Source organism: Ricinus communis, chromosome 8 (assembly GCF_019578655.1).
Source record: "Ricinus communis isolate WT05 ecotype wild-type chromosome 8, ASM1957865v1, whole genome shotgun sequence".
In the NCBI taxonomy this organism is placed as follows: Eukaryota; Viridiplantae; Streptophyta; class Magnoliopsida; order Malpighiales; family Euphorbiaceae; genus Ricinus; species Ricinus communis.
In genome coordinates this window covers 11,908,842-11,932,108 of record NC_063263.1, presented here as the reverse complement: position 1 = coordinate 11,932,108, position 23,267 = coordinate 11,908,842, and the positions used below count along the sequence as shown (strand labels likewise).

Genomic DNA, 23,267 nt, shown 5'->3' with positions numbered 1-23,267 from the left:
TTGTACTATACTTTTTTGTTTTTGGCTTCATTACCACCTCCAATATTTATCGACTTATTTTAGGTAATATCCCCCTTTTGACTGCTGTGGAAATTTCTACTTTTGGCTTCATTTCAACCACAACACTATATCAACTCGTTCACCTGTATTCCCTCATCTTCTCTCTATTCAAAACCTTGCAAAATGAGAAGAAATACAGCAGACACACAATTTTATAAAGACAAACATACACATTCTCTAGCAATACAAAATGGTAAGAGTTGCTTCTGGAGACAGCTATTTTTGAACTCTCTCCCTCATAGGCTTCTCCATAAATACCTTAATTGAACCCAATATAGATGTATAAGATGGAGAGAAGCCTATAGGGATAGAGTCCAAGAAAAGCTTGGTCCTCTGTAATCAACTGAAGTTGAGCAATGGTCTTACTGATTCTGCCCGAATTCAACATTTTAACTTCTTCTGTTTCTTTAAGAGCACATGCCACATGCAGCCATGCTGACTGGATTCGAACTAGACAGAACAAGAAAATTCAGTCTATTATTCCGTCAGGACCAACCCAGGAAAAAGAGCTTTACAGTATCATGAAGCTTCATTATAAACAGGATTTGCTTTTCTAACCTCTTTCTGTCGTTTTTGCTAGGTGATACATAAACATTCATATTCAGTCAGAGTGCTCAGAACCTTCCTTCGATGCAAAAGCTTCCCTGCCCAACAGGACAAGTCAGCCACAACTCCCCTGCCCAGCAGGACAAGTCAGGTACAGCAGTCTAAGATAACCACACACTCTGGTGCTCTTAAATCTTTGCTAATTAACAGCTGCAGATCCTAAGGTAAGCAATTGATGACATCTAACTGAACAATGTTGAGTTTTCACCAGGGTTTTGGTTATTTTTAATGAAAAGCTATTTACATGTACTGTTGTCTAACCACTCTGCTCTTGCTCCAAAAATGGTTTGTAAATTACCAAGTGGCTAGAGCTGGTTCAGTTATACATCAATGGCAAATCTTCTCTCGTTCTCTTGTCTGCTATGAGAGTTGTTCAGCAGGGGGAGAAATATTTTTTTGGAACAAAGGCACACAACTGTATCTGTTATACTTCAATAAAATAAGTGTGGACTATATGTGGAATAATACGTTTCTACAATGCCCGGAAGGTAAAAACAAATGAACCCTTTTGTCACCGGTGGACTAAATCCAAGTTGCTTGGTAAAATTCCCACTGAACAATATTAGTGATTTTGATGGCCATACAGTTCTGGGCCTAGTAGCCTGTTTAGAGTATAGAAAACGCCAGAATGCGTATATAATTGGATGTTTGCAGTGACAGCAAAGGACAAATTTCTTCCTTACTCTGTCAGATAATTTTGTTTTTCTGTTCCAATCTGAGAGAGAGGTCTACAGATGCAAATGTGAATTTTTGATCGTCACCCTTCTAGCCATTCCCGGAAATGGGATTGCATCTTCTCTCGATTTGTAGGATTCCCAACATTGACGGTAGGTATTATTTTGTCAGGCTTCAAAAACTGCAAATGGGAGATTAAGATGACAGAATAAATTTCTTGTGCACAAGTCAAGAATCATTTATGAGCGAACAATATGTATATGGATGATAAAATGGATGTTTTCTGAATACACTAAGATGGATATACAATCAGGTTTTGAAATGGACCTCCACGAACTCCTTTAGTTCTGTGAAGCTGGAGTGCTCACTGTATGGAACCCCTGTGAAAAAAGGCAACTTCAGAATCATCCCTTGCCAACAGACTTTTTGAAAAGAAATCATCAAGTTGTTTTTCTCAAGTTATTAAGACATTCCAGCTACCAAAATTCCAATCCCAAACAAGCGCATGTAAGGTTTAGTCATAAAATCCCACTACTATAATGCCGTTTAAGAAACTGCAAAACAAGCTATCTCACCATAAATTGTGACGTTGCCTTTGGAAATAGGTCTAATTAGATCAAGCTTTTTGCCTACATTCTCAGAGTAAGTCCAACCTGTAGAAATTAAGATAAAAGAATGTAACACTTCCAGAAATGTATAGTTTCTTTAAAAGAAGGAATAAAGAGAAGTACAAACATAAAAATGAGACAAAACTTGTATGATTCACCTGTTGGTCGAAATGCTAAAACTGCTCTGTATTGATTTATATACTTCTTCAAGTAATCCTTTAAGGTCTAAAAGGAATTTAAAAAAAAAATAAGAATTTGATAGATAGACACAATAAAAATTTAACTTTTAGAGATGAGAAAATTGAAGGTTCAGACTCAGACCTCAACTCGCAATGAAGATATGGGCAGCACATGAAGAGGTGTATCCTTTGGTTGTGTACAGAGACTCCTTGAAAGATCAGACCAACCAAAAGATTCCAGAATCTGTCTCCTTGAAGCGCTTGCATAGATTTTAACCTAGTGAATATAAAAAAAATTGATATTAAGCTGATTTCATCAAATTTTCTTGCTTAGTTCCTGTGCCTTTAAAATGTTGAGAGCAGAATCAAAAGTTATTTTGTCACATTTATTTCATAGCTTTTCAGCCTAGTGCTTATGAATTATATTCTATTATGCTATATTCTTACATAGGTTTGAGCATTTAATCTGAAATCAAAATGACCTACCAAACAATAAAACATGTCAAGCCAACTACATTTCAGGTGCAAAAGAAAGAGAATACACAGATAAAATCATTCATGATCTGTCAACTATCATATATTGGAATAATAGGTGCAGCACATTGTGAAGCAGTAAGCTTTGGGGTTGAATCATTCTCAAAATGTCCACCAAATTGAAAAAAGAAGCTCTGACAGCTACTTCAGATTAAAAGCAAAAAACAAACCCCTAATGCTTTGGAAATGGAAAGATAAACACATTCTTTTCCAATGCTGTAAGCCCCAACAACAATAAGGGTTTCCGGCTGCTGTTTGAGAAAGTCCTTAGTAACTCTAACAACATAATTTAACACATCTTCTTTGGAAGGGAACCTGAAATCAAAATGGTTTTGCAAATAACAATGAATTAAACAACATAAACTGCTAGATTAGACAGAGGATGCTTTATGAATAGGTTGAGATAGAACAAATTTCATACTTGTACTTTGGGTTGCAATACGTTGTGTCCAGGTAAAGCGCATTAACTTTCTGGTTTACAAGGAGGTGATAGGATTGCATAACCTTGGACGCCCTGAAATCTCCAGTGTGCAAGTAGCAAAGTCCATTTGACAGACGAAAATGAAGCAAAGCAGCACCTGGGCAGTGATTAGCTTCTAATAAAGTTACTCTAACTCCTTCAATGGCATACTCAGTATTCAAATCCAAAGGGTGAATAAATCTGAAAACAAAAATCCTCAATCACCAACTACCCAAATGCACAAAAAATGTAAACAACAAAATTGACCATCCTCACGATGAATTGACATAGAGGCAGAGCTTGAGAAGACGAGCAGTGAGCTGGGTGCAATAGATAGGACCATGTGACCATCCCTTGGTAAGACCACCATAGTGATCAGCATGGAAATGGGTCAGGAAATACGCAGAGCAATTCTGAATTGGACCATAACGAAACGCATCAACAGTGAAAGGAGTTCCTATATATTTACACGGCAAGCAACAACATTTAACATTAATAAATAACAACAAATCAAGAACTAATCAAAAAACAAGAATTAAACAAAGAGGACAGAAGAAAATTACCAGGGATTTTTTTATAGAAAGGGCAAACACGAGGCTTTATCGATTTGGGAATTAAATTTTTATAATTAGGTTTAATAGAAGACGAAGAAGAAGACCCAATCTTTAATTTCTTGAATGGAGACGGAGATGATGATGTTAAAGGTAAAGCCTTTGGTTTTGGATTATTATTCTTTAATCCCCAAACGTCTAAGAGATTGGCTTGTTTGAGCTTCTTTTCGATATTATTATTATTAGTATCTCCACGGTCCAATAACAAGCTTGACCAATCGCTTCCACATCGATAGAAATCGGCGGCGAAACTTTCTTCTTCTTCTTCTTCATCATCCGTTTCTTTATCTTTGGTTTCAATTTCATAATTTTCTTTCTCGTCGTCGTCTTCTATAAGCTGTTCGTCGTCAAACATAAACAACGACCATTCGTTGTCATTGCTATCGCCATTTCCATAATTAGCTTCATCATCTTCTCCTGTAACTACGTTGTGCATAATCCTTCCCCGACGTCGTCTGGATTAAAAACAATTTCTTCTGATTTCGACGGTCGCCTTATCCACTTGTTCTTCTTCTGGTTTCTTGGTCTTGTTTATTTTAATTTTGGTTGAGATTTTGAAATTTTCCCGGTCTTTTTTTTATGATTAAAAATAAAATATAATTTCACAAATATTTTTTAACAATTAATTTCATAAATATTTACTTGCATGAAGCAAGTTATAATTAATATGTAAAATTTGTACATCCATTGTGAATAAAATGAATTGTATCAGATTTTATGAAAAACACAATTTTAGTTACATCTTAATTTATAAATCTAATGTTGTACGAACTCTTTAGTATGTCATAATTATAATTATTTATAAATTCAAAAATATGTTCATAAACTAAAGTGTCTAATTCAAATATAAATACTTACTATACATCACTTATTAATTCAAATTAAATATATAAATTAGTTAAAATTAAATACTTATAAAAAAAACTCAAAATTAATTCTTTTTTTTATTAACATAATTCGAATATAAATACATATTTTAATTTGAATAAAATTTTATTTTTGTCATTTTAACAATAACAGGCTATAAATGTGCTAATATTGAAACAAAAGGGGAGAACGGCTTGATTTCAATATAAGGTAGGAGGGCTTGCCAAAGATTGAGCGCATGTGATTACAAGTGGAAAAGTAATAATTAATTGAAAAATAAAGGCATGGTCAATCAAAATGGAAAAGGAAAAACAAAGCCACCATTGGCGCCATGCTATCTGAATGTGATGGTGACCCACAAATAATATAAAAGTGTGAAAAAGGATAATGGTTTTTACAGAATTATTACAACACATGCACTATAGAAAAATAGTCCCAAGCCCTAAATCGTCTCCTATAATTTGGGAGGAAAAGAAAAAAAGGAAGCACCCAAACCCAAAGCTGCAAATTGCTATGATGAAGCAGAATGAGTGGCTGCCTGCTACCAGTTCAAGCACAAGCAGCAGCAGCAACACATCCAAATATGAACATGCCAATGAGATTCCTACTTGCAATTTTCATAAAACCATTCACAACCATACAAACCCTTCTTTTTTTTTTTTTTTTGTTTCTTGTGCATTGTTTCAACTTTGAATATCACAACCATACAAACCCATTATTCTCCTTTCTAGTAACTAATGGAAAAGTCTTTGAAGCAAAGTCCTACTTTGCCTTCAGAAAATTCTCCACAAGTAACATATTCTAGATACTTATATCCATTTCTATTTATGTTCATTACTTATTTATTTATTCATTTATTATTCATTACAAGCTTAATATCTTACTACATGCTACATATGTAATAAGAAGATATATGTTATTTCTTTTAATACCAAAGATAAAAGATGTTTTCAACTACTAAAGGCATCAACCAATAGATTCTAGTCAACCCAACACCCATAATGGAAAAGATTCACTACACTCCTTCTCACAAACTTTTTTTATGGGATCCATCCTTACCACGTACTTAAAACATCAACTAATTCTAATCCAAGTATTCACATTATATATCACAAAAGCCCTTATGAAGATTTCTGATTTTTCAGTTTTAACATAGACGTAATTATTATATTCAATATAATATATAAATAGAGTAGATAGCAAATTCAGCTACCACCGAAACCAACTCTATGGCATCATCATATGGTTAACAATGTTGAATCAACCGTTACTTTACTGAGTATTAAGTAACAAAAGAAGTACAGTACTACAATTTGTGTGGAGAATAATTGAAGGCTTAAAAGCAGGCTTTAATAGCATTTATGATAGTACATACTGTAAGAAAAATGGAGTGAGGCGTAGAAGATTGGAGCGCCGACAGTTGATGAGTACGGACGCAATAGTGGTCCATAAGCAGAAGGTAAAGCATCGACATTTATAAGTTTTTGCCAATTGACCCAACACCTTCTCCTTCTCCTTCTCCGCACGCCTAAGACCCGTCAAAAATTCTCTCTTTCTTCCCTCTTTCTTTCTCTTCTTTATTTCCCTTTTCCTTGCCAAAATGGCAATGCACTTGCAAATTCTATAAAACCTGATTGACTATTTTATTTTTTTGGATTATTTTTTCCTTTTATCTTGCCTAACAAACACGTCCTACTCGAATTTATTTTATTTTTGTAAGCATAAGAAATTAAGAAATAATTCAACAAATAAAAAAAAAAAAATAACTGACCTTGTTCCCCTTTGGATCCGCTGCATTCATATCCATTGTTATAGAGATAATAGAGAGGAAACAAAGTTGTGGTTTGCAGCATTATCCTTCTTCTTTGTAGATCATTTCCAGGTAAAATACAAAATATTTTTAAAAAACTTCTCCTTTGTTTCTTGTCTGTTGCTCTTGATATTTCCAACTTTCTTTTTTCTTTTCGTAATCTTCTTTTCATCATCTGGGTACCCTTTGATTGATCTGCATTCTACTTTATCGGATCAGGAATTAAGTTTTTCAGTTTTTCTCCATCCAATTTTTATTTTTCTTTGGGTGGTGGTTTAATTTCTAGCCTTTTTTTTTTTTTTTTTATGATCTCAATCTCAAATACCCTTTTAACTTAATTTTGCTGCTTCTTGAGATCTATTCATTGAAATCTGATAGCAGTTAAGGTAGAATTGAATCTCACATAATCAATAAACTATTGCAGGTAAAGTCCAGAAATTTGAATTCAATTTCTATCAGGGAGTTGTAATTTCCTGGAAGCTGTTCGTGTTTCTGTGCATCATCTGTGTTGGTTGTTAGAATCAATAAAACAAACCCCATATATAGCTTTTTGGATTTCCACTGCTGCATGTGGGCTGTGAGCTCTTTTCGAGCTTCACAAGCTGTAATCTATGGGGGAGTGGGTCATTGGAGCTTTTATCAATCTCTTTGGCAGCATTGCCATCAATTTTGGGACTAACCTTCTTAAATTGGGTCATACTGAGGTATGCTTTTTTTTTTTTTTTCTTTCCTTTCTTGGTGGATATATTTATCTAAATTGAAGTATTAGTTTAGTCATGCTAAACATTCTTAACATGTTCTCAAATTATATAGTTCTGACGTTGTTTATGAAAATTTGTGCTCGAGTTGATGATGTGGCACTTTCATGCTATGAGTATACTGGATAAGACCTGTATGAGTTTCAGTGCTAGCGAGTCATTAACTTTTGAATTTAGTATGGATATGAACAGACCTCACCTTTAATTGCTTTAAGGAACCTGGCTAAACTATTTGCAGAGAGAAAGGCATTCTACATTAGACAATGATGGAGCAAGTGGGAAGAGTCATTTGAAGCCCATTATACACTTCCAAACTTGGAGAATTGGTAAGTTCTTTTCTCATTGGGGCTTAATTATTCTCAATGTTCTTATATTATAATACAAGTGATATATCTTGTAATCTTCATCCTTTAGTATGTGCTATTTTTTTGCAGGTATTATATTTTTCTTTCTTGGAAATTGTCTTAATTTCATTTCCTTTGGATATGCTGCGCAGGTCAGTACGGATATTACATTGCTACTTTGATAGGCTTTGTCATCTTCTAAAATTGGAGTTCTAGTAGGGGCTGCATATGCATATAATTTTTTTATTTTATTTTCCTTTCTTGATGACCACTACTCGTCCTGCAGTATTGGACACCATTTTTTTCCTTTTTCCCTTACTGATTCTTTTTAAATTTTGTGTGCAGTCACTTCTTGCAGCCTTGGGATCGGTTCAGTTTGTATCCAACATTGCGTTTGCTTACTTCGTCTTGCACAAAATGGTGACTGTTAAGTATGTTAAATCCTGAAGTGAGCTAATTCTGAGAATTGCAACAGTGTGAAATTTCAGTTTGCACATTGTAATTACCAAGGTGTCTCAAGTAATTAGTTTCTTTTCTTTTTGACAGAGTCCTTGTTGCTACGGCCTTTATTGTGCTGGGGAATGTTTTTCTTGTTGCCTTTGGCAACCATCAGTCTCCTGGTACATGACTTGCTCTTGAAAAAGCATTGTGTGATTTATTTCTGTCATGCTCACATATATATAATCTGACATTCAGAACTATAATTGCTGGTTTTTAAACAAACACTATATCCTAAACTTAGTTTTGTGAAGTATGTCATGCCTAAGATACAGTATTTCTGGTAAGGCGACCTATCTTTCTAAAATGTAGAGTTACGAAATCAATGTGAAACTTTAGTGTGAAAATTGCATTAACCATTTTAACTAGAATTACAAACTTTACTACCAAATTTTACCTGTTTACCATAAAAGAATTACAATTGATTACTGTATTTATAAGAATGGATGACTAGGTCGCAGTTCTTCCCATTGTTTAATAGTATGATACTGAAAATGTAAAGCATGACGGTCCATCTGCTTCTAGATGTTGTAGAGTGTGCAGATATGCATACATTGAAATTTTTGGTCTTGCCTTTCTGTAGGTTTTTGTGAGAGGAATTTCATCCAAAATTGAATTTTTATTTCTGAATGAGTTTTGACATTGTAATTCCTACCTGTTGTGACAATAAAATGCTTTGTCTATTTTTGTGTATGATTAGAAAAGCTTACTAATTTTTATTTTCATCTATCAGTATATACACCAGAGCAATTGGCGGAGAAATACAGCAACATGACATTCCTTCTTTACTGTATGATTTTGATCTTAGTTGTTGCCTTGCATCATTATCTTTACAGGTAAGGTTTGGTAATTGGCTTTTTCATTATGTCTACATTCCTTCTCTTTTTTTTTTTTCTTTTTAACTCTCCATTTATTCTTCCTTTGTCTAGGAATAAATTTCATAATCTCTATCTCTCTCTTATACATCATTTGTTATATGCAGGAGAGGAGAAATTTTGGCTGCTATTTCTGGACAAGACCTTAGACCTTATTGGCAGATGCTTCTTCCTTTTTCATATGCTGTAGTTTCTGGTGCTGTAGGATCATGTTCAGTGCTCTTCGCAAAATCTTTGTATGTTAGTCGCCTTGGATATTGCTGTGCTTCTAAACATGAAGAAAAATGTGAATTCATGTTTATTCTAATGCCAAGTCTCTTCATTCCAGATCTAATCTGTTAAGGTTGGCCATGTCTAATGGCTATCAGTTGCACAGCTGGTTCACATACTCCATGCTTCTTTTATTTCTTAGTACAGCTGGATTTTGGGTAAGATTGTAGCAGAAGTGACATTTGATGTTAGTGTCTTTCAACATATCAATATGGCCCTTAATCATGGAGATAATTATTTACCAAACTTTTAACCAAATTCGCACTATACACTTGTGCAGATGACGAGGTTGAACGAAGGATTATCGCTGTTTGATGCAATTGTTATTGTTCCTATGTTTCAGATAGTTTGGACTTTCTTCTCCATTTGTACAGGATTTGTATACTTTCAGGAATATCAGGTTCGCCCTCTCTCCAGTTTGTTGTGTTGCTTATTGTTTTTCTGTTGTTGGGCCTACAAGTTTTATCAAGTTTGAAAAACTTTGAGAAACAACTTTGATCAGTGATGTTTTGCTCTGGGATGGACTGCAAAAAGTTATAAGTACAAAATTTTATTCTTTATGTGCTGAAAAGTTTAGCTGTTGATGCTGTGAATTCTAGCAGTGAGCTGTATCTATGAATTCTGCTCACTTTTGCTCTCTCGATTAGAAAAGTGTAAAGCACAACGACACAAATCCCATAGTTATTTCCTTTTGTTTTTTTTACAGTACTTGTAGTGAAATTGGGAAATTGAATGACATAATTCTCATCTATTACCTTACAGTATATGGCACTAAGCTGATGCAGACACTGGCTCGCTATGCTTTAGTCTAGACTCTAGAAGTGATGATATACAAGCTGATGAAATTATTGGCATGTTTGCCCATGTTGGATGGATTCAGGATCTAGACAACTCAGTCTTGTATTATTTAAGTGGATTGATGTATCATCTGAAGTAGGGATTTAGAGAATTTGTTAAGCTAAGTGTTTCTCTGTGACAGGTATTTGATGCACTTAGGACTACAATGTTCATACTAGGAATGATGTGTGTCTTCATTGGCATTTCTTTGCTGGCACCTGATGAACCAAGAGGTATTTTTGATAGGGTTTGTACAAAATGTTATTGTAAGGATGAAACTAAAATCTATTTTTACATTTTCAGGTGGCGAGGGCAAAGATAATGCATCTTTAGTCTCAGTTGTCTCTTCAAGTGTTTCAAGCGAATCAGACAGGTACTATTCTATTCATTTGTAGAAATAAATTATTTTACAAAATTAGTGGAAACTTTGAAGTGTCAGACCACCTATTTTTTGTTCAGCTTTGTGATAGATCCTCTTAGGCAAGGTTCTTGTGAACATGATATGTATTTTCACTTAGCCGTTGATCTGAAATTGGTCAGAATTGTCATAGTCACTCCTTTGAGGTCGGGCAATAAATTACCCTTGTAAAACTACCTTCTTGAGATTAAATTTAAATCCTTCATTTTCAAATCAAGGCATAAGATTAAATGAATATAACACCAGCTCATGTTTATGATGAATAGTTGAATCTGTAAAGAATTGGAGAGGAATTGTCTTGGGTATTTAAAAGGGGGAAGAAAAGAAAGGAAGCCAGGGAAATTTTAGCCTTATATCTATGCTTCATATTTCAACAAACAAAAGCTACGTAATAATGATATAATAGTTAATATGAATTTTAAGAATCCGTTTAGTTTCTTCCCTTGTTGATGAGACATCCAAAAAATACAAGGGAATTCTGTTTCTTTATACTCCGTGGGAGATGCCATTTTATAATTTATATGGAACCAGTTCTGTTGTGTAAGGTGCGTTTCATGCTTATGACATAGTAGACTGGTATTTATCTGTGGATCTCATGCAAATGGTATAGGCTAATTAAACCTGCTGAAGATGCACAAAATAAAGACCCAAGAACACTTGTGCAAGGAACAATGGCGAAAGTCATGGAGTTGATAGCCAAAGCAAAGGTTAATACCAATTGAATTAAATCTTTCAATTTTCTTATTGCCAAATATGAGTTCGGAGTTGACAAAAACTAATTCTCTGTTCTTGTTTTTTGGCAGGCTGCTTGTTCTATATCACTAGGTTTCGGAGAGGACTCTATCAATGCATCTGCAGTTCTTGTGATGCCAATGGTTTCGTCAAAGATGACAGGCTTCAGAGGAAGTGTGTTCGACCGGCCTAAGATTTTCTCCCTTAAAAATTCTGGTTGGAGCAAGATCTCAATGGATGAAGATGGTGTAAAAGTGCTAGACTCAAACCCAGTGCTTCCTCAAAGCCTTTGATAGTAGTAGTAGCCAGCAATGAATGTCACAAAATGTTCCCTTATTCAAATTGGCTTTTGTTTATAGCATTAAAATTGATTAGGATTTGACTGATTTGTTATGCTACCATTCTTGTAGTTTTTTGAAACACCACCCACCATATTGTATATTCTTAGCTCACTTGATTGATTCAAAGGAATGGAAATACTTATTTTACTCTCTTCTTCAGTAATAAAAGACAGGTTGAATTGCCATTTTATTTTCCCAAACCACTTCTGGTCCTCTCCAGAAGTAGAAAATACCATGGAATCTTAAAACAACCTCAGGTTTTATTTTAATATGCACGTGTATCCTGAATTGTGAATATCATGCTGAAGCTGAAGCCAAAGCTAAAGCACTACTTCCCTCGCATATGCTCTTACTCGTGTGGTTCGTTATCTGCAGAAGCACAGATACTAGAAGCAGAAACACAATCTCCACAACAAGTTGTCCTTTCACCAGACACATGCATTTCACTCATCAAGAACACCTCTGGCCTCCATTCTCTAAAGGCCCTCCACGCTTCAATGCTAAGATCATACCTTCACTTGAACCTCTACTTCTTCACCAATCTTGTCGCTCAATACACCTCTCTTGGCTTCATTTCTCACGCCTATTCCCTCTTCTCTACCTCCAACCCCACTGATGCTTTTCTCTGGAATGTAATGATTCGCGGCTTTGTCGATCATGCCCAGTACTATGACGCCATTCTTTTATATCGACAAATGGTGCAACTGAGTATTAAACCCACTAATTTCACACTCACTTTTGTTTTCAAGGCTTGTGGATGTCTTCGTGACATTGAATTTGGTAAACAGGTTCATGATGATGCTGTGAAAGATGGGTATAAGTTGGATTTGTTTGTTTTGAATTCGCTTATTACTATGTATGCAAGATGTGGAAGCTATGAACTTTCTAGACAAGTGTTTGATAAAATGTCTGATAGAAATGGTATTTGTTGGAATTCAATGATTGGTGCTTGTTTGATTACTGAACGTTATGATGAAGGGGTCAAATTGTTTTGGCAGATGTCGGGTGAGGGAATTAGACTTGATAGGGCTGCACTTTTGAACGTGATGCGTTGTGTTCGTACAGAGAATGATGGTAACGGGGTTTCTAGAGTTGCTAGGGATGCTGGATTTAATTTAGATCAATATGTTCAGAATGCAGCAATAGGAATGTATGCCAAATGTGGAAGACTGGATTTGGCGAGAAGTATATTTGATGGGATTTTGAATAAGGATATAGTGACTTGGGCAAACATGATTGAAGCATATACACAGGTTGATTTGCCTCTTCAATCTCTCGTCCTTTTTAAACAGATGATGTTGCAAAATGCATGTCCTGATTCTGTTACCCTTCTTAGCGTGGTCCGAGCTTGTACCATTCTAGCATCTTTGCAACATGCACATGCAGTTCATGGGATTGTTATTGTAACTGGTGGGTTCTTCAATAGTGAACTAGCCGTGGAAACTGCTGTAACTGATCTATACGCGAAATGTGGAAGCTTAACTTATGCTAGAAAAGTTTTTGATAGGATGCAGAACAGAAATATAATCTCATGGAGCGCCATCATTTCAGGATATGGCATGCACGGCCATGGAAGAGAAGCACTTGACCTCTTTAATGAAATGAAAGCTTCAATAAAGCCAGATCATATAGCATTTGTATCAGTATTGTCAGCTTGCAGTCATGCAGGATTAATTGCTGAAGGATGGGAGTGTTTCAATTCTATGACTAAAATATATGGGATCATACCAAGAACCGAACACTATGCATGTATGGTTGATCTATTAGGCAGAGGTGGCAAGCTAGATGAAGCTATTAATTTTATTGAGAGCATGCCGATAAAGCCAGATGCAGGTGTTTGGGGGGCACTGCTTGGAGCTTGTAGAATACATTCAAACGTCGACATGGCTGAGATGGTGGCAAAAGAATTATTAGAATTGGACAAAAAGAACCCCGGAAGATATGTTCTCTTGTCTAACGTTTATGCATCATGTGGCAATACAAAAGATGCTGATAGGATCAGAACTCTAATGAAGAATAGGGGGTTGAGAAAAATTTCTGGCCACACAACTATAGAGATAAGAAACAAGGTTTATACATTTGTGGCTGGGGATAGATCACACCCACAAACAGATCTAATTTATTCAGAGTTGGAGAGAGTAATGGACAGGATTCGACAAGAGGGGTACACCCCAGATATAAACTTTGTACTGCATGATATTGAGGAAGAGACAAAGGAGAAAATGCTGTATGCACACAGTGAGAAGTTGGCCATTGTTTTTGGGCTCCTGAATTCAGAGCCGAAGAGTGTGATCAGAATAAGAAAAAATCTCAGAGTTTGTGGGGATTGCCACACTGCTACTAAGTTCATCTCTAAGGTTACAAGAAGGGAAATTGTAGTGAGCGATGCACGCAGATTCCACCATTTCAAAGATGGTACATGCTCTTGCGGAGATTATTGGTGAAAGGCGTCCTTAGTGCCATTGGGTCATAATATAATATGTGGCCATGTTGCGGACCCAAGATTAGATGGTCTTTTGAGATAAGGCAAGATTGTCAAATTTGATACTTTCTTGGGCAAAATGTTGGAAGCTAAATTTATTTTTTGAACGTTAGCTAAATTGCTGGTTGGTATTTGTCCATATCCAGGATGTAATGCACACGATTCATTAGTGCTATTACTTGCCAATCAAGATCTGGTCCGTGTGGGGGCCAATTAAAAGTATTTTGTTTTACTCGTTTATTCTGGCATCAAAGCCAAGAGATGCAACCTTGGGATCTGCAGGAAATTACATCCACAATAAATTACGTACCGTGTTCAAACATGTAGGCCCTCTAGCTACCATTATAATTTGAAAGCTTTTACCAAAATGGGTTAAATCAGCTCAATTTCAAAGTCTTACGAGTCTCTGCTGTATGTGGCATATTAGAGGTGGGAACTCACAGTTTGGCTGGCTGGTTTCTTAGCTACATCAATTTCTTTATCTACAGACTAACGAGTATATTTTGGGGGTTGGGTATCAAAATCAATTACCAATGGAATCAAAATTTATGGAACTGAAAGTCATGTACTGCAATGATCTAAAGGCATTTAATTTCTTCCAGAAACTCCTGGTCTATGTCCTTGTTTCCCTTGTAAGCGAAGATCCTGACAAGAAATTGAAGCGGAATCAGCAACAGAGAACACCCACAGACACAGAAGATGATGGGAATCCTGCGTGGAATCATGAGATGCGGTTTGATCTGAGCGAGGTTTCTTTTGTAGATTGTGATCATCTATTTCTTCATTTTGATCTGCTGCACGAAGGGCTTTATTTTGGAAATAAAACTATTGGGGATGTTCGTGTTCCCTTGAAGGATTTGATCCAAGAGAGTAGTGGGATCACCAGGTTTGTGAATTATCAGGTCAGGTCTCCAGAAGGGAAGCCTAATGGAATTTTGAATTTTTCTTACAAGGTGAATGCACAGGGTAAAGATATGGGGATTCATTTCCCGACAAGTGAGATTACTGGATATTCAGTGGTTGTTCATCATCATCATGAGTCATCTGATATTCAAAATCCAGCTGAGAGCTCATCGCCTGTAGTTCACTATCCACCACCGAAACCAGAAGATAGTTCCCAGGAAACTTATCCCCCTGCAGCTGAGGTTAGCTACCCAATTCAGGGAACACAGCAACAAAGTCCTTATCCTCCCACACCTTATGCCTATTACCCACCACCGCCACCTCCATTCTCGCACGGACCACCACCACCACCTCCATTCTTGCACGGACCGCCACCACCATCCGGTGGGGCACACCACCACCCTTCGCATCCATCAGGGTTCCGTCCGTGGGCGCATTATGAGGTCTATGACTATAGTGCTCATGGGAGTTGGAGCCCAAACGCTGGACATTCACAGAGTTTCGGTCACGGAGAGATACGGAGACATGATTACCGAGCTTATTGGAATGGTAGGTAAGGGCTTCGAGGGCTAACAGAGGCATAATGTTGCAGGATTGAACGGTTGTTACGCGATTGTCGTGGTTCATCTATAGAGCATTAACTGTACCCTGTCAATGACACGACTTCTCTATGAAGGAGAGGTTTTCCTAACGCAATTACTGTGGGTACCAATTATTTGTTAAGCTCAATTAATGCAGTAGGATAAATTTGCTATGCCATTGACCATTATTGTCAGTGAATGGCTTCTCTATGAATTCTTTTCCGCATCACTTTTGTACCAAATTTCATGGTTTGTACCACTCAAATTCACATATGGATGCAAGTAATGAGAACAAGAAATTACTTATATTTGGCAGAATTCTGGGGGAAGCCTCCCATTCTATAGCCTAACTCACAGGGACGAAGAAATGTAGGGAACTACAGAAAACTGACAGTTTTGATAATAAAATGACGTGCTTAATTTTCATACTGGTTGCAATGGGAGCTAAGGAACTTAATGCATACAGTTGCATCTAAATTATGCTTTAAAATAACAACTCTATTTTAAGTTATTTTATATTTAAAATTATATATATTTTTGGAGAAGATATATGGATATTTTAATAATAATTGATAAATACATCTTGATATAAAAAATAAAAATAAATATCAAACGTCAAGAAATATATATAAAAAAATTTAATCTTAAAAATTATTAATTATATTGATAAAATAGTATATTGCAATTCTGCAGAAAGAATGCACCATTCGGTAGCACTAAACCATATATCGACTTTATAAATATTTGTTAACGAGTCTGATTATTTAAATATCAAATTTCTTTTTGTTCTTTACCACTTCTATAGAGAAAAAACTCCCGTAATAGAAGACTGTAAAACTCCTATAAAAAGATAATACAACATTCTTATAATGAGGAGCATAAAATTTTAAAAAAATATATTAATATTTATTTATAAAATTAATTAATAATAATAAAAAAAAGAGATCACTTTATCTAAAAGTAATCAGTAAAAGACTAAAATATGAAATTTTGATAAAAAATAAGAAAAAATAAGAAAAAAAGGGGTAGAGTGTTTTTTAAGATGAAAGAGAATAATTTTATCTTATTTAACAGTTAAAAAATATATATATAAAATTTATTTAATTATATAAATTAATAAACGTGTAATAAGGAATTTTATTTTATTTTTTATCTGAAAAATCTGAACTAAAGAATTTGAGTTTAACTTGATTATTATTTATGAAATTTACGGAATTTACGGAAGGACTAGATTTGAAACAATTCTTTAAATGGAATGGGCTGTATTCAAATTAATTATTTTTATATTATATACATGTATATCAACACGATACGATTAAATAACACTCCATTCGAATTGCCAGCCAAGAACACTTTGATCTCTCTATTTGTCCTAAAAAATCAATCATATTACTTAATCATCATACCAGTTATTAATGGAAGGAACTTGTCTCCAGTGATTGCATGTCCTTCTTCTTTTTTGGTTTCTATGCATGAGAATTGCTACTACTTCAAGCAGTAGTAACGTGACAAAATTCGGAGTCACCAAGATCATAAAGAAGGAGAAAGAAGCTCTTCTCAAGATCAAAAAATGGCATTGTGGATGGAGCTAATCAGCTTTCTTCCTGGGGAAAGCAAGAAGATCGCTGTAATTGGAGAGGAGCTATTTGCAACAAAAAAATCCGGCCATGTTTATGGGCTCAACCTCCGCCCAAGAATCCTTAATCCCAGCCCTGCTGGATTTAGTTTCATGCCTTTCCGAGGGGAGATAAGCTCTTCAATAACTAAGCTACGATATTTGATACCCTTGGACCTGAGTTTGTTCTCAGGAAGTGGAAACTCCATACAGCAGTTCATTGGTTCTTTGAAAAACTTGAGATACCTGAACTTCTCCGGTTGTTTCTTTTCCTGGAAGAATCCTGTCCAATTTGTTACCAGGTTGGTTTCTCTTGATCTTAGCGAAAGTTCATTTCACAAAGTTAAAAGTCTTATATTTCTTTCTCACTTTCCTGCATTAAAGCATCTTGACATGAGTTATAACAATCCTAGTCTGGCAACAGACTGGTTTCAAGCAATCAATATGCTCCTTCTCCACTCCACTTACATTTGAGGGATTGCGATCTCTCTTTGGCGATTCCTCCATCTCTATCTCTAGCCAATTCTTCTAAGTTTCTTCCAGACATTGATCTTAATTACAATCGATTAACATCTTGAATCTTTCCTTGGCTTCTTAACTTCAACAATAGCCTTGTATTCGTAGACCTTAGTTAAACCTGTTACAAGACCCACCAGATGCTTTTGGAGCCGTGATTGCTCTTAGACATCTTGATCTTTCTTATAATGGTATTGAAGGTGAAATTCCAAGATCGTTTGGAAATCTTTACACTTTGAAGACTTTAGATTTGTCTCGCACCTATCTGTCAGGAAACTTTCCTGATATGATAAATGTTTCCTTCATCAGAGAGTTGCATCTTTCCATGAATAAAGTACATTGGAGTCTGTCTGAAAGTATAGGCCAACTTTCCAATCTTGAAGTTTTGGATCTCTCATCAAATTCAATGGGTGGAGTCATCTCAGATATCCACTTTTCAAACCTCTCCAAGTTATGGAAATTGGACATTTCTGATCATTCTTACACTTTGGCTTTTAGCTCTAACTGGAATCCCCTTTTTCAGCTTATCATCTTAAAAATGAGATCGTGCATTTTGGGTCCTCGTTTTCCGCAATGGCTGCATAGACAAAAGAGGATCATTCACCTTGATATCTCTAATACCAGTATCTCAGATCGCATCAGTGATTGGTTTTGGGAACTTCCTCCCACATTGAGGTACCTGAATCTCTCCTACAACCTAATCAGCGGTGAAGTTCAGAAGTTGCCATTAATACTTGGTAACTTTTCTGTTATTGACATGAGTTCGAACAATTTTCATGGCTCAATACCTTTACTTCGACCTGATATAACACTATTGAATCTCGCCAAAAATAGGTTGTCTGGAACTATATCCAACTTGTGCTCAATATCAGGTACAACGTTGACCTTTCTGATAACTTCTTCTCGGGAGAACTTCCTGGTTGTTGGATGCATTGGAAAAACTTGGTTGTCGTTTAATTTTGGCGAATAATAATAACTTTTCTGGTGGCATCCCTGCCTCATTTGAGCTATATTTAGTTACTGCATTGCAGTTAAGAAACAACAGTTTTTACTGGAGAGTAGCCCCCTGCCCTTAGTAATTGCAAAGTTCTAAGACTGTTAGACCTTGGGGATAATAGATTTACTAGCAAAATACCGCATGGTTAGGGAATCTTCCACAACTGAAGGTTCTTCGACTAAGATCAAACCGCTTTTATGGAACTATATTTTTGCAGCTATGCCATCCAGCTCATATTCAAATACTGGATTTCTCCCGTAACAACATATCAGGAAGCATTCCCCAGTGCGTAAGTAATTTCACTACCATGGTACAAGAGGGCGGTAAAGCTGAAATCTATCCCTACGCTTATTATTCTTATCCTTCAGAGTACTGGATCAATATGCAGGGACTTCCATAGTTGCATACACACAGAATATAATACTTGCTTGGAAAGGAATAGAGCTTGAGTATGGGCAAACTCTTCGCTTTGTCAAGTGCATTGATATTTCAAGTAATAACTTGAGTGGAAATATTCCTGATGAGATAGTAACCCTTCCAGGATTAATTCCCTAAATTTGTTACATAATCAATTAGCTGGAACCATTCCTCGCAGAATTGGTTACTTGAATTCATTAGAATCTCTTGATCTGTCGGCAAGTCATCTTTCTGGTGGCCATCCGGATAGTCTTAGTGACTTGAATTTTCTGAGTTACATAAACCTGTCGGATAACAAACTTCAAGGCAAAATTCCAATGCGCACTCAAATGCAGAGCTTTAATGGTACATCATTCGAGGGGAATGCAAGACTTTGTGGCAAACCACTTCCAAACAGGTGCCCTAGAGAACAATCAGATAATCCCTCTGTTGATGGAGACAGCAAAGTTGTCATGGAAGACGGCAAGGATGAGATTATAACCTCAGGATTCTACATAAGCATGGGGGTGGGGTTTGGAACAGCATTCTGGGCAGTTTGTGGAACTTTATTGCTTTATAGGCCAGGTAGACATGCTACTTTCGGTTCTTGGACATGGTGGGACGTTGGCTAATGTAAAAGCTGTAATCAGTGTAGCCAAACTGCGAAGGGCACTTTAAAAGATGGAAGTAAGTAATTAAATTTTATTTTATTTATCAACTTTCTTTTGGTTCTTGTTTCTTTCTTTTATTTAAATTGCATAGTACTCATTGCTGTTGCTTTACCTTTTGTATTTACAGTATGAGGTGCGGCATCTCTGGCTGAGCACACTCTTGATCAGGTAACTTTGACGTGAGACGAGCATTTTAAGTAATGAAGTCTCATTTTCTTTCTTCTTATTTCTTCTTTCCTTGACGAGGATTGAGATCCTTATATTGTAAGAATAATTAACATATGCTCCTTTTCTTCTCTTCTGGTTGTCTGTGCTAGTTATTTGGTATTTGCTTGTAATGGTATGAAATATGCATGGCTTACATTTCACAAGGTAGCCAAGTCTAGAACGTATGCCTTTACTGAATCTGAAATGATTTTCCTCCCCTTTGGAATATGTTTGGATGGATGGGAAGGGAAAGAAAAAAAAAATATGTTATTTTATTTATTTTCAAATTATTTAAATTAATTGACGACAATAGAAAAGTAAACAGGAAAAAAGAAATAAAGAAAAATAGAATCGACTAATTTATATATTTTTTCATATTTCATATCATATATATATATAAAAAAAAAATATAAATGTAGCTTTTATATAATATTTTAAAATAATTTTACAAAATTTAATTTTTTTAATGTTTTTAAAATGTAATATTTTAAAAATATTTATTGAATTTTTACTATTTTACCTAATTGACCGATTTTTCTATTAATCAAATATGTTTTATTCAGCATATCAACTATCAGTTCGTCCGCACAGCTGAACCATATACAATTTGTAGATACTAACAAAAGGAACATTTTCTAATTGTGGGTAAGATGGTATATATTACAAAAGGATTATAAACAAAAGAAAGTGCAGCTAAGTTATGGTATTTGGCTTGGGCAACTCCAAAACTCTTAGATATAAATATCAAAATGGGCAGTGGCTGCATCACCCACATGTTGATGCCTTGTTAGGAGACATGTCACCTAACTACTCTTTTCTTTCTTTCTCTCTTTCTTCAGTTGTCTTGTCTCAAGTGAAAACTACTTCAAAATTGGGGTCTAATAGAAGATAATATAAGACTTTACCTTGTATATGATATGAATATGAGTAGAACCAGTAATGTCGTTCATGGAAGAAAGGGCTGAATGATTTCACTCGTCTGCCAGCTGCAAAATAGATGAGTAATCACCCCTAAAATAACTATAGAAATTACCTTTAATAATAAATTATGAAATTTTTTAAATTTTAAGCCATCAATTAACTAAACTATGATGATGATCAAATAGTATATTTTGAGAATTTGTCTTTTCTTTTTGAAAGTTGAAAAAATATTAAATGCTAAGGAGATTGGATTAAAAAATCATATTCAGAACTAATCTTGAATCCTGTTGTCTTGCAACGACAAGTTAAAGATTTGTGACACGAGGGTTTTATATATATATTGATCTGTCTTTGCTCTTAATTCAATTATTCCTTACTTCCTTCCAATTAAAGCACAAATCAGGAGCCTTTGCTTCAAGAAATCCATTGTACCACCCAAATCCAACAAATATATGTGCTGTTCATCATTTTTTTAAATTTTTTTTCCCAATTGAGTCCCTCTCTCTCTCTTTTCTTCTTCTTGTTTGCTTTTCTTTCTTTTTTCCCTTTAACATCCATGATTCAATCAGTCTTCAGGCACCCTTTTCTTGGTTTAAATAATTTTATCAGCATTTCTCCTTGAAGACAAAATTTGGTAAAGAAAATTTGGCAAAAAGCACCATAAGCAATTTTTTGTTTTCATCACACCCATCCAAATGGCCACTGTCCAAATATTATATGACATATAATATTTTACTAAATTATCGATTAATTTTAAAATATTATCCAAAAGCGTACATATGAAATGTTAATGTTAATTAAGTTTTTGAGTTGGACCACTAGCAAATTATTGTAATAAGATAAATCTGAGAAGGGGATATGTAATTATGGTAATGTAATGGAGTAAAAAGGTAGGGCAACATTAATAACAAATTTTGGAAATGGGGTTGCTAAGAAAAGAATGATGATCTCAACAAATACGTGGGCCTAAAAAACCCTAATCCACTCTAAAAATAAAATAGAACGCAAAAGAAAAGCAAGCAAGCAAACATTATTTCAAAAGTCCCACAAACACCTAAAAAAGGATTTCATGTACCAAACGCTTACAATGATGGCTCACCACTCATAATATTATAGGAAACGACAACCCAACGTTCTTATTGCCAGTAGATAATTCATCACATCATTTCTTTATTTGTTTATTTATTTTCCATTAAAAGAATTGCATTTCCATACACCAACCATTAGATTATAACATATATTAAAAATGTTTATTAGTACAAAACCAGAAAGAATTCGAAATTTAAGCTCACAACAAAATATGCAGCATAATAATGAAAGAGACATTATATATGGACCATTAAAACCAATCCCATCTTCCCATGTATATAGAAAAGGGAGGAAGAACATTAATTCCTGAAGATGGAATTTTACCAAGAATGATAATGGATTTGCAGTGTTCATCTGGGAAGTATGTCCTTAAGATCGTCCGAGATGGGGATTCGGACCGGACAGTGTTACCATGAATTAGAATTCATGTAAATGAGAACTTCACTGATATTGCAGCAACTGCATTCGACTTTGTACCCTTAGCTGCTCATAGAACCTTCGGATGAACTCCTCAGCTTCATCATCAACCTGTCCATTTCCAGCATCACAATTCTCTTCTTCTGATGAATAATCGGATACCCTTACGGAGAATGGTGAAGGGCTACGCTTCTCGCCCGGAGCGAAATCATAAGCTGCAGAGTTGTCGAGATGAATGTTGAATGTGTATTCAGGAGTCTTTGGCAGCATTACCAAAGCCTTGCCATTCTCCTCTTCTTCAATGACTTCAGGTTGATTGATGCAAGGAAAGTAATGGTGTTTTCTCTTTGGCACGTGGAAAAAAACAGGATTTGGGCTGTTACTGCATGAAAATTCATACTCCTGTAAGCCGTAGCTACCACGTGTCATGTTTCTCGAGTGGTGGTGATGAGATAAAAGATTGCTCAAAGATTTCCTCAACAGCTTGCCTCTCTTCATCATGAGATTCATGTCCATGATCAACTTTCTTTTTGTTACCAGTCCCTTCCTTATCATAAAGAAGGTGACCCTTAACACATTCCAAAGCCGCTTGGCCAGCACTGAGTTCACTCTGGGATGTACCTCCATTTTCATAAATTATAAGGAAGGCTTGTATGGAAAGACTAGAGAATTTAATGTTTGAACAGAAGAATTCAGGATGTGGGGTTTTCTTTGATTCTGCGAGGTTTGCTAGACCTCGCAGAAGAAAGAAAAAACCCTATGATGAGAAGAACAGGACGGTGAAGACGTTCTAAATTTATAAGAAGGGTTGATGCCCTCTATTTCTTTGAAAAAATCATAAATAAACTAAGATCGGTATTTTCTTCTTCTTTATTACAGTAAAATTAAATTAAAGAAGAAATGATGGGCTGAATAAATAAATAAATAAATAAATATAAAGAAAAGAGGAAGAATTAATGGGGAAGGGTAATGGAAAGTGTAGTGGGAGC

General features: G+C 35.4%; 6 protein-coding genes across 6 annotated transcripts; 4 read left to right on the top strand and 2 right to left on the bottom strand.

Annotated features, from left to right (window-relative positions):
• Positions 1-1,096: 1,096 nt before the first annotated feature.
• Positions 1,097-4,300, bottom strand: LOC8273065 (DNA cross-link repair protein SNM1). Its single transcript, XM_002512754.4, has 9 exons — positions 3,686-4,300; positions 3,399-3,579; positions 3,084-3,323; positions 2,833-2,977; positions 2,271-2,405; positions 2,108-2,174; positions 1,917-1,994; positions 1,669-1,721; positions 1,097-1,522 (listed from the first exon to the last, which is right to left on the bottom strand). Exons 1-9 carry the CDS (start codon positions 4,167-4,169, stop codon positions 1,424-1,426), a joined length of 1,482 nt encoding a protein of 493 aa, XP_002512800.1. The 5' UTR covers positions 4,170-4,300; the 3' UTR covers positions 1,097-1,423.
• A 1,791-nt stretch (positions 4,301-6,091) lies between these two features.
• Positions 6,092-11,630, top strand: LOC8273064 (probable magnesium transporter NIPA8). Its single transcript, XM_015715380.3, has 14 exons — positions 6,092-6,482; positions 6,835-7,114; positions 7,407-7,494; positions 7,603-7,664; positions 7,858-7,943; positions 8,059-8,132; positions 8,744-8,846; positions 8,993-9,121; positions 9,214-9,313; positions 9,436-9,555; positions 10,135-10,225; positions 10,296-10,365; positions 11,021-11,117; positions 11,214-11,630. Exons 2-14 carry the CDS (start codon positions 7,022-7,024, stop codon positions 11,433-11,435), a joined length of 1,335 nt encoding a protein of 444 aa, XP_015570866.2. The 5' UTR covers positions 6,092-6,482; positions 6,835-7,021; the 3' UTR covers positions 11,436-11,630.
• A 135-nt stretch (positions 11,631-11,765) lies between these two features.
• Positions 11,766-14,146, top strand: LOC107260793 (pentatricopeptide repeat-containing protein At3g26782, mitochondrial-like). Its single transcript, XM_015715379.3, has one exon. The coding sequence runs from the start codon at positions 11,783-11,785 to the stop codon at positions 13,925-13,927; it is 2,145 nt and encodes a 714-aa protein (XP_015570865.2). The 5' UTR covers positions 11,766-11,782; the 3' UTR covers positions 13,928-14,146.
• Positions 14,147-14,347: 201 nt separating this feature from the next.
• LOC107260794 (protein SRC2 homolog) lies at positions 14,348-15,755 on the top strand. Its single transcript, XM_015715381.3, has one exon. The coding sequence runs from the start codon at positions 14,499-14,501 to the stop codon at positions 15,423-15,425; it is 927 nt and encodes a 308-aa protein (XP_015570867.1). The 5' UTR covers positions 14,348-14,498; the 3' UTR covers positions 15,426-15,755.
• A 1,264-nt stretch (positions 15,756-17,019) lies between these two features.
• On the top strand, positions 17,020-19,605 carry LOC8273063 (receptor-like protein EIX2). Its single transcript, XM_048378364.1, has 5 exons — positions 17,020-17,392; positions 17,781-18,499; positions 18,795-18,862; positions 18,946-19,070; positions 19,154-19,605. Exons 1-5 carry the CDS (start codon positions 17,020-17,022, stop codon positions 19,603-19,605), a joined length of 1,737 nt encoding a protein of 578 aa, XP_048234321.1.
• Positions 19,606-21,978: 2,373 nt separating this feature from the next.
• Positions 21,979-23,099, bottom strand: LOC8273062. The gene has a single exon (XM_002512751.4). It carries the CDS (start codon positions 22,909-22,911, stop codon positions 22,303-22,305), a length of 609 nt encoding a protein of 202 aa, XP_002512797.2. The 5' UTR covers positions 22,912-23,099; the 3' UTR covers positions 21,979-22,302.
• Between the last annotated feature and the right edge of the window lie 168 nt (positions 23,100-23,267).

What these genes read in the sequence shown, in the direction of transcription:
- LOC8273065 (XM_002512754.4), bottom strand. Translation starts at nt 4,169, where the DNA reads ATGCACAACGTAGTTACAGGAGAAGATGATGAAGCTAATTATGGAAAT. An exon ending in TTTAGCATTTCGACCAACAG is followed by an intron (nt 1,995 to 2,107) that starts GTGAATCATACA and finishes TAATTTCTACAG; the next exon opens with GTTGGACTTACTCTGAGAAT. An exon ending in AGGCAACGTCACAATTTATG is followed by an intron (nt 1,722 to 1,916) that starts GTGAGATAGCTT and finishes CTTTTTTCACAG; the next exon opens with GGGTTCCATACAGTGAGCAC.
- LOC8273064 (XM_015715380.3), top strand. Translation starts at nt 7,022, where the DNA reads ATGGGGGAGTGGGTCATTGGAGCTTTTATCAATCTCTTTGGCAGCATT. An exon ending in TTGCATCATTATCTTTACAG is followed by an intron (nt 8,847 to 8,992) that starts GTAAGGTTTGGT and finishes TGTTATATGCAG; the next exon opens with GAGAGGAGAAATTTTGGCTG. An exon ending in GTTTCAAGCGAATCAGACAG is followed by an intron (nt 10,366 to 11,020) that starts GTACTATTCTAT and finishes CAAATGGTATAG; the next exon opens with GCTAATTAAACCTGCTGAAG.
- LOC107260793 (XM_015715379.3), top strand. Translation starts at nt 11,783, where the DNA reads ATGCTGAAGCTGAAGCCAAAGCTAAAGCACTACTTCCCTCGCATATGC.
- LOC107260794 (XM_015715381.3), top strand. Translation starts at nt 14,499, where the DNA reads ATGGAATCAAAATTTATGGAACTGAAAGTCATGTACTGCAATGATCTA.
- LOC8273063 (XM_048378364.1), top strand. Translation starts at nt 17,020, where the DNA reads ATGGCATTGTGGATGGAGCTAATCAGCTTTCTTCCTGGGGAAAGCAAG. An exon ending in ATATCAGGAAGCATTCCCCA is followed by an intron (nt 18,863 to 18,945) that starts GTGCGTAAGTAA and finishes CTTATCCTTCAG; the next exon opens with AGTACTGGATCAATATGCAG. An exon ending in CAAGTGCATTGATATTTCAA is followed by an intron (nt 19,071 to 19,153) that starts GTAATAACTTGA and finishes ATAATCAATTAG; the next exon opens with CTGGAACCATTCCTCGCAGA.
- LOC8273062 (XM_002512751.4), bottom strand. Translation starts at nt 22,911, where the DNA reads ATGAAAATGGAGGTACATCCCAGAGTGAACTCAGTGCTGGCCAAGCGG.